Raw genomic sequence first — 10,341 nt, forward strand, 5'->3', positions numbered from 1 at the left:
GTGGCATAAAGTATCTAAATTTTTATTCATCTTAATTATTAGTTGAAATACAGATTTACACAAACACTGCTGGGGTATGTATGAACTGAAAGACAACAAACAGATAAACATACTGAGGGAACCACTTGAGGCATGGGCTCTCACTGCACTCAGTTCATTGTAACTGCAGGATGCTCAAAGGTCTTTTAGAATTAGTTGGAATGTTTTCTTAATCCAGCAAGAGAGGTCACTGACCAATAAAGCTGAATGGTTTTATCCCGAGTTGAAAAGCCTGAAGACAGATGCTGAGGTTACACACACCCTTCTGCAGTGGCAATGCCACAGTCCCACCTCCAACCTGCCCCAGAGCCAGCTCAGCTCCTGCTCAGCTGCAGGGACTGGAGAGCTCCTGGCTCTGAGTCCTGATCTCAGCACAGGGGACACAGCAGCCATGGCTCATCAACAACGAGATCCATTCTTGTGAAACTTTCTAATTACTTTCCCATTAATCTGTGCTATTATCAAAATCAAGAGGGTTTCCCCAGCAGAGCTCTGCTGATAAGCAAAGGAGCTGCACAGCTTTCCCTCCTTCAGAGGAAGCCACAAGAATCCTTTCCAGTCAGGATCACATCCTTCCCACACCACCCTCTCTCCTGCTTTGGGTAATACACTCCAGGGCACAGTATTAGGTCAAAGCATAAGCCTGATGAACAAAGTAAGTTGAAAAAACAAGACAAATCTGCTGAGGATAAGGAAATACTTTAAAATCAATATGGAACTGAAGCAGTATATTTGAAGGAAAAAAACAATTATAAAATTCTGTGGTTAAGCTTTCAGAACTAACTACTTTTAAAGAAATAAGTCAGTTTTTAGTTCTGGCAGATTTGTGGTTGATTTTACTGTTGCTTATTTTTAAATCCTCAGCCATAAGGACAATTTTAGGAAGAAGAAGGAAAAAAAAAAAAGAAAAAACTAAACACTTAAGCTTATGGTTACCTTTGTGGCATGACAGAAATACTACAAAGTGTTATATTCGTTTTCAAGGGGACTGGTTTTTTGCTGCAGAGTGCAAGAAGTATTTGAAGCAGTCAGACTGAAATAGAGGAGGTGAAAGCCACACAGGAAGAATGAGAAGGAGAGGAAAGCAGATGAAAACTGAAACACCACCACTCTAATTGCTATTAGCAGGGAGGGTTTTGCATGTGCCTTGTGACCCACTATTTCATTCCTACCATATACAGACACATTCGAGTTATCTCTGTGTTCAACTTCTAATAGTTTCTCCTGTCCTCTAGAATTAGGTTCACCCCTTGATATTATTAAGCAACTAACACTAACCAGGTGAAAAATTCTTTAGAAGAGGTCAGTTCCTTGCTATTGCCAAGGGAGAAGGAAATCTAACTAATCCTTAGCTTGATTTAATGAACAATAAAAGGTTCACACAAACTCTGCTTATGCAAATTTCCTTTTACAACAAGTACACCTGACACTGTCTTAGGACCCGAACCATGTATCCCCACACAGCAGCATGTGAGTGTCCAGTCAGCTCCATCTGAAGCTGAATTAAGAAGCAAATTAATCATTTATGTAACTGGAAAAATTAAGAAATGGTCTGAAGGAAAACTTGTGCCTAAAAAATTGTTACCTGATTGCAGTTACCAGAAATATCTGGTGATAAGTAACTGAGACACATTTCACAACTACTGAGCAGCAAAGAGGCAGCTGCATCAAGGGAACTGTCTGGATTTGTGAGCAGGAAGGGAGAATCCAAGTTCTGCCCCAACTCCAAATGAAGTGATCTCTGGTCTTGAAAAAACCAATGAAGCAGAAATCACCTGTACCTGGCAATGTACCAGGATTCAGAATTCCACCTTGACTAAGATAATATGCATTTTTAGATGGGAGGGGAAGGAAAGAAATAATAAAAAATAAATGTTCACTCCCCAAACATTTCTTAATCTCTTCATTCTTTTCCAGCAGAGACTGTCAAGACTAAAAAATGCAACCGGTTACAGTCCAAACCAGCATACTGCTGAAGAGCACAGCCATACAGGGGGCTGAGGCAGCCTGGTAGGACTGAATTTATAATGGTCCCTTATCCCAGCTGATGGGCAAAACAGCAATGAAAAGAAACAAAGATGCCAGGCACGGGGGGGGCACCTTTAGACCCCAATCCCTGCACACTGGAACACAACATTGCTGGTAAACCAGCCTCTGTCACTGCCACAACCATGTCCAGCACGGTGGGAGAACAGCAGAACATGGGCAACTTCAAAGCACCTCCCCAAAAGTCCTCCTCCTCCTCTGCTGAGGGATGAAGGCTCAGCTGCACACAGCAGCAACAAGAGGGGGTGGCACAGCTGCCCCAGTGCCTGGACAGGGTGGCTTCCTCCCACAACAATGGGTTGGCTGTATATTGAGAAGTCTGTTTCTCTACTTAAAAATGTAATTTCTCCCTTCTTAAATGTTATATATTAAAATAAATAATATAATTTATTACCTTATCTACTAAAGAGAGATGTAACATCTGTACATTTTTAATTCACTGTCTAGGCATTTTATGAAACCAATTTACACCACTAATGTCTGATCTATTTATCAGAAAGAAAATTAACCTCCTAAGCTGTATTTGCAGTTTAAAACCTTCACCAAGTTTTAATGTACTCTCACATTTAATCAAAATCTCCAAAGTTCTGCTGAACAATATCAGGAATATCAGAAAACTCACTGAAATGCACAAGGAGGAAAATCTCTGTTGTGGGAATACACAACCATTCCTTGTTTTAAACGTGGCAGAAATTAAACCAATTGTTGTATTAGAGTAACATCACAATTAGAACCCTAAACCAGAACTGTCCTTAGACCTTTACCAAAACACACATGCACAGCTGGAGATGCCATATTCTTAAAAACATCCTTACATTGAACCTGTGAAATCATCAGATGATCAAGATTAGAGCTCAGTGAACACCAATGATACTCCTACACACCCTTTGCTATTTACACTAGGAAAAGGGAAATTATGAAAAGTGACCTTAATAATTTTCACAGATTTCTGCATTTAAATCATGTTCTACTGGAATGCATTAAATCACTTAACACACAACATATAAAGCTCCAGGTTCTGTTTCCCAGCAATTTTATGTTTCATATCAAAGAGATGTGAGTATATTAAAAAAACTCATCACCTCTCCTCAGCTCCAAAATACTGCAGTACTGCTAAAAAAAAATTCTATTTTGAACTTTGTCCTCATACAACATCCCAGCTCACTATCCACATCATCTTCCTCTGGCTTGCAGTATGCTTTGGAGTGCCAGCTGAGGGGCTGGTTCTGCTGCAGAGGACCTGGAAGGACTGTCTAGACCCACACAGCAGCACATATGCAAGAACAGGCTGAGGGAACAGTGTTTTTCCTTCCCCAAGTTAAGTAGGATGCTCCTGGCACACCTTCTCTGAGTGGCATCGCTCTGGAGCTCACTTTACAGCTGCAGTCAGGGAGAACTCAGGTTTGCAGACAGTGAACATCCTGTTCTCCTAAGACATTTGATGCTACAGAGCATGATGGTTTTGTTTAAATCCTCACTATTATATGGGTCAGGAATGACTTATTTTGGTCATGTTTCAAACAGCTGCCAAACAGCAGCTAAAAACACTAACTGAGCTATGCTGTATTGATTACAGCATGGAATTTAAATTTTCTCAAAATTTATCACTTAATCTCAATATTTTTAATAGATTTTGCCTAACAAATATGGCCATGCTGTTACACTGGGCAATCAAATGGTGATATTCTAGATTATATCAAGTCCAATATAAAATAGTTTTCAAATGTATTTTTGAGTTCTGAAGAAAATACCCAAGACTCTTAGACACTACAGTAACAGTGTCTTCCCCAAAGTGGAAATAGTTAGCACAGTATTTTCAAAATCCATCTACTAATTTCCAGAAGCCTAATTATTTCTAGTGGAGAAAATCTCAGCCTTCTAGAGAATCTAGGCAAATCAAAGTCAGAATAGGACACTATTTCCAAGCTGACCATTCTTCATTTTGCCAGAAAGTCACATAAACCCTATTCAATGTTTCTAAACTTATAGAAATAGTTTTACTACAATCAGCAAGGCAAGATGAAAAATAAATGGATTAGCAGAAATGTTAAAATGTTGCAGTTTAAGCCTGCAACAATATGCACAGATTGTGCTACAGCCATTGCCACTGATTAGGTGCACTTTCACTCATTTTGCTACTATATGAAATTAAAATGCTATAACCACTGCAGCAATTAGAATGACCAATGGAAATGTTTCAGAAAACAACACTATATATTTAATAACTTGACAAATAAGATAGCCCATCTCCAGCCCCCCTTCTATTTGTCAGAACACTTTTTAAGAACTGTTAATCTTGTTGCTGGTAATGTCAAATCAGTATGTAGCAGATTTTGAATATATTAATACACATATGTATTTCAGGGGGAAAAGCATACTTGCTATGGATTACTAATAACTTGTATTGGAAGCCACCCAGTATTTTACTCCCTCACAATCAAGAGCCCTGAGCCCTACAGCCCCAAGATACAAAGTCAAACTAAAGCAACTGATCTGAGCCACCTCAAAGCACAAACTAAAGCAAACAATGCCCTATTTTAAATTTATTATCATTCAAGAAGAATTGGATGCTTCACAAGCTTTAAACCAGTTCATTTTCACCCTTACCCCAAATATCAGATGATGTCATGCAAGATGTACTGGCTAAACTGGTTTAACTGCTACAAGCTGGATGCACTGTTTAGATTTTCTTGTGATAAATTACTTTGCAGCAATGAAACTGATTCAGTTAGTTTTAAACAACTATCTTCACCTGCTTTTTTAAAGTAGCTTGGGCTGTTATTGCTCCTCCTCACACAACTTGACAGCTTGCTACTTTACTTTGTTTAACTCCCTAGGAACAACAGGGAGCAGTTTTCACCACTTCTGAATTCAGTCCACAGCATGAACAACTGGAGTGCTGTAAGGAAGTCTGAGATACACAGCTCATCCTGAGGAGTGTGGGATCTGCACTTCCCTCTGGAGCTTGCACACATTTTCCACTATTCCACTATTTCCATTTCTTCCCAGAGAATTTACTAAATCTGACAACTTACTGAGAATCCACAGTGGAGATTTATGGAGGATGCACAGAAGGAACTCCAGACGTAGCCTGCACTCTCCAGAAGCCACCAAGGCTGTTCTCTTGGTTGGCATGAAGTGGCTACTTGAGAATGATCAATGCACATCTTCTCCTAAGGCCAAGCAAGCTGTTTCCAGAGCTACCAAACATGATCATTATTGCAAGTAAGAGGCCAGGCCTGGTTCTCTGCTCTAGGTATAACCCCAGAATTAACCTAATTTTGCTCGTTGTCCACTGCATCAGCATTTTTATACTTCCTTGCTTGACCATCATCTCTTTCATGGAAAATGCTGGAGAGGGGAAGGGGCAGGAAGAACACATAAACAAGCAGATACCTACAGCTGTATAATGAAATTAGTCTGCATTTTCTCCTCTCAAAGACACAGCCTCATTTTATTACCACCTGGCTAAAGGCAACATAGAAGACAGCAAAGGAACACAGGGAAAAAGAGGGATACAGGTCTTCAGGAGGAAGGCATAGAAGCAAGCAGAAAAGAAGTGAACACTGGATTATGTATGCAAATGACATTAAATTGCCAGGAATTGAGAATACTAACGAGGACAAAATATGAGAGGGAAGCAAGCATTCAGAAGTCAGGCAAAAATAAGTTAAGTATTTGAGACCAGTATTCCACAGTGGGACTGAAATCTAGCAAATTCTGTCAGTAATGAGCAAAACAGGAATGAACAAGGAGCACAAACTTTCAGCTGCATGGAAACAGCAAAATAGTGTGATTTTAAACTTTTCACATACACACAGACATGTTGGGTTTTTCCCGGGTTTTTTTTTTGTACAAATGCTGCATTATTTCATCTGCAATTCAAGTCTCAATTTTAAATTGCCCAAACTAAGGGGAAACTCAAAAGATGGCATTGCCTGAGAGGCTGCAGAGCTGACACAAGGACAGAACACAACAATGCAACCTGAACAACCAGTCACTGCATGTTCCCTGCCTGTGACACTGTGTAGCTAAGCCTGCACTGGCTACTTTAGGAAAGAAACTTCCCTAATGAGAAACACACGTACCTATGGAACTATGGGCAGAGGCTGAACCTACAAAAAACCAGATTCAAATTATAAACAAGGCAAACTTACAGTTATTAAGCTGCAAATGAGACTTTTCATGAAAGAACTCTATGCAACATGTAACTGTAGATTTGTATTAAGCAGAGTTCTTTGAAGCTCAGGCATTTGTGAAAAGATGTTACAGAGGAAGCATATATAAAGTATCAGACTTGGATTCAATTACACTTTATAGAGCAACTCACTAGCAACGCTACAGCACTAATTCTTCGCACGATAAAGCAAACTACACACCCTACTTACAGTACAGAAAAAACTATTATTTATTTCTTCCACTAAATTTATTTAGCATACAAATAAACTTCAGAATTTCCACAGGATAATTTACTAATCACCACCCCAAACTGTTAATTTATCTAATACCCAGGCACCAACGGCTCATCTGCACACTCCCACTCTGTTTCGGCCCAAAGGCAGCCAAGGCAGCCAGAATCACATGCTCTTGTGCAGCAGAAAATAAATGAGTGGTGCACACAGAATGCAGGAGCAGTGACAGAATTTGGCCAGGTAACTGTCACCACCTGTGCCACCTCAAGCTGCCCGTCTTGTTCCTTCCTGCCCCAATGCCCCCACCACATTCACACAGCACTAAATGGGACTGCAAGGTGAACCCAATTAACAACCTGAACTACATCTTAACCCCCCACTTTCTGTTTGTAATAGTCCCAGGGAGGTGCAGTAGCCCAGCAGCTGCTGTGTCACCTGAGGGGACAGCCAGAAGCAGCAAACACTGTGCTGTCCAAGTGTCCCCTCAGCTTTGGCAGTAGCTGCCTTCAGCTAGAGGGGCACAACCGCTACTGAGCTCTGAAATTTAAAGTTTCCCTGTCCACATATGACTAGTGCCAAGCCCCAGTAAGGCTAAAGCTGATTACTGACACCCACGGGTAACAGGACTAAATGCACAGGGGGGTGACAGGTGACACACAGCACTGCAGGCAGCTGAGGCTGCATCCATGCCCTGGTGCTGCTGAGCGTGTACCTGGCCCTTACCGTGGCTGGCACTGCTGCTTTCCTCCCTCATGCAGAGATTAAGGTTCCTTTCTAAAGCAAATGTCCTCATCCCTTGGGAAGTCCAAAAGCCCTGTCCAGCAGTACTTTCACTTACACAGAGTGTCCATAAGGTCATCAAGGAAAAGTAAATTAGTCATAAGGGAAAGGAGAGAGGAAAAAAATAGGGACATGAGAGCAAACACTCAAAATACCTTATCTGATTCAACCCTGAAGAGTTTAATTCCACACTTCAATTACTACATCTAAAATTGTTATTTCACTCTTTAAAAATTGTTCATCTAGTGTAGCTGTACACAGACTGAGCAAACCTTCAAGTAATTTCAAATCAAGATGTGCAATTTTCCACTGTGCATTCTTCACATGCCTCCTAAATCTAATGTGATCACTCACTGAAGAATGGCATCCAATACTGCTCTGTGCATGTTAAAATTAAGCTAACTACATGTTATTAAGCATTTTCCTCACTGCTTGAAAACATCTCTAAAGAAAACACTAACACCCATATATTAAGATGACAAACATTGTTTTACACATTAAATTAACGTATACCCATGATGTCAACTTTTATTAGAAGTTAGCAATAAGCTGATCTCTGCATTCCAGTAAAATTAACATGTTTCTCTAAGAAAAATCAAGTATGGGAAAAAACCTCCACAGGCCAAACTTTTCTGGCTTTGTTTTTATATAAATGGACAGTTCTGTAAAGTCTCAAAAATTACCAAGTTTGTCATATCAGTTGGAATCAGCTGTGTGTGTTCTAATAGATTACAAATAGATTTCTGAGACAATGATGTATTCTTAGTGTCACTATGTTGACGTGTGCAGAGACTCTTTCCTCCGATGGAAGTGGTCCTCAGCATGATTTTCACAACCATCAGTGATTTCTGCATGTATTTTGGACTCCTGTATTCCCAGTGGCAGAGGGAGCGCAATCCAGAGAAGTTCAGAACATCCTTAAACTGCATAAAAATGTCCAGCATGTCACAGTGAGTCCAGAATGGCAGAGCATCCAGCCCACAAAATTCAAAATAAACACACTAAATACAGTCAATATTCTAAAGGACTTAAAAAGGACACTGAGAAAATAGAGATTACTAATGACTGTCAAACAATCTGCTGGAAACTGTAACCCACAAGACACTAATACTTGTATGTATACAAATAAGAGGTATATTTTCAATCAACTCCTTTTACTTATTTGTCTCATTGTATAGAAACATCACTCTGGAGATTTTACTAAAACAGAACCTAAGAGTAACTTAGATAGTAAATAAGTTCTAGCCATTATTGTATGAAATAGACATCTATGTTTTAAAAAGTCAGGCTTTATGTAATGACCTTCTAAAATTGACATGCAATCTCACAGTCACTGTGACAAACTTCCACTGAAGCACCTTCACTCCTCCCAATTTCAGTGGTTATTATTTACCAGAAAGGTACATGTGCCCAGTCGATTGTCCCGTTTTCAAGCAAAATATCCTGTGCTAGTGGGTATTTATGTCAGGCTGAATGAGAATTGTCATCTTCACAGCCAGGCGTTCTAAACGATATTTAGGTACTTGGTGATTTTGACCTCCAAGTCAATCAGTACGAGTAGCTAGCTCACTGTGGCCGTCCTTCCTTTGGGAACGAAACCCCGCCGTACGTTTGCCCAAAATAATTTTACAGCGTTGAATTCAGATGGAAGGTGTTGTTCAGAGGAGGGGAGGGCGTGCAAAAACAACACCACAACGCAAAAAAGAAAAAGAAAAAAAATAAAAAAAAAGCCCCGCTAAAGGCACCACTGGAGACTACACCGGACGGGGGTAGGGAACATGCAAACGTAGTGCCTCCTTTATGGAACCAGCGCAACTGCATGACGGTGCAGGATGCGGGCCGCGGGCTGTGCAGGCGCTACACATGGCCAGCGCTGCCCGCCGACCCGCGCAGGCCCGGCCGGCAGCGGGTTCTGTAAATAACCCTCGGAGGAGGGTTAATTAAAAATGGCGAGCAGCGTAGCTGCCTGCATACAATGAGCGGCCGGGCAGGGCAGGGCTGCAGCCCCCAGCCCGCCCCGCCGGGGAGCCCCGCGACAGCCGCGTCCCCTTCGCCCGCCCCAGGCAAAACCCTGCCCCGGAATCACGGCAACTACTTTGCCCGGACCCCCGTGCCCCCCCCGGCTCGCCCCACGCCCGGCGGGAGGCTCCGAGGGTCCGGGGGCGCGGGGCTCCTTTTGTAGCGGCGCTTCCCCCGCGCCCTCCCCCTCCCGCGGTGCGAATTCCTGCGGAGCCCCCCGGGCCGTCTCCCCCCCGGCCCCGCACCGCAACTTTCCCCGGCGTCCCCCCGCAGCCCCGCCGAGCAGCGCTCCCCGCGCCCCGGAGCCAGCAGGAGCGGCCCGGGCAGAGCGTGTTTACCGCGGAGAGCGGCCCAGGATCCCCGAGGGGACGCGGCGGTGGGGGAGCCCCGGGAGCGGGGCAGAGGAGCGAGGGGGAAACTCTCCGCGGAGTTGAGGGCGCGGGCCCTGGCCGGCTTTACCTTCCATCTCCATGTCCTCGGGCTCGCTCAGCTGCTGCTCCCCGGGCTTCTGGTGCTGCTGCTGCTGCTGATGGTGGTTCATGTCGGGCTGGGGCTGGGGCTCGGCGGCGGCGGGCTGGGCCTTTCCCGCGGGGGGCTGCGGGCCTGTGTCGGGAGGGGAAGGGGCGGAGGAGCGGCGGGGCCTCGGCAGCGGCCGGGACTGAGCGCCCGGCTCGAGGGGCTGCGGCGGGGCTCCGGCGAGTAGGGAGCGGGGCGCCGGCGGAGGCAGCGAGACGCGCACGTATTTACTCGCTATTCGCCCAATCTCGGCGGCGGCACCCGGTCGGGGAAAAGGGGCTGGGAGGAGGGTCCGGCCGGGGGCGGCGGCTTCCCCGGGGGCCGGAGGGGAGGGGACCGTGAGGGGGGACGGGAGACCCGGAGTCAGGGCCCGGCGGCGCCCGGCGCTTCCCCTTCCCCCGGCGAGGTGTCCGCGGCGCTGCGAAGTCGGGGAGGCGCCGCGGGGCCCCTGCCGTGCCCTCCCGCCCCCCCCGGCGCCCCGGCACCGCCGCTGGCCGACGCCCGGCTCGCCGCTCCCGGCCCGCGGGCC

At 44.6% G+C, this 10,341-nt stretch overlaps 1 protein-coding gene across 1 annotated transcript in view; it reads right to left on the bottom strand.

The window, feature by feature from the left end:
• USP7 (ubiquitin specific peptidase 7) overlaps positions 1-10,139 on the bottom strand; it is a 69,913-nt gene extending 59,774 nt beyond the window's left edge. The window contains exon 1 of the mRNA XM_066560594.1: positions 9,756-10,139. Within this exon, the coding sequence (XP_066416691.1) occupies positions 9,756-9,837 (82 nt within the window). The 5' untranslated portion in view covers positions 9,838-10,139. The remainder of the gene's footprint in view (positions 1-9,755) is intronic.
• Positions 10,140-10,341: the final 202 nt, after the last annotated feature.

Source organism: Molothrus aeneus, chromosome 16, assembly GCF_037042795.1.
Source record: "Molothrus aeneus isolate 106 chromosome 16, BPBGC_Maene_1.0, whole genome shotgun sequence".
Classification (NCBI taxonomy): Eukaryota; Metazoa; Chordata; class Aves; order Passeriformes; family Icteridae; genus Molothrus; species Molothrus aeneus.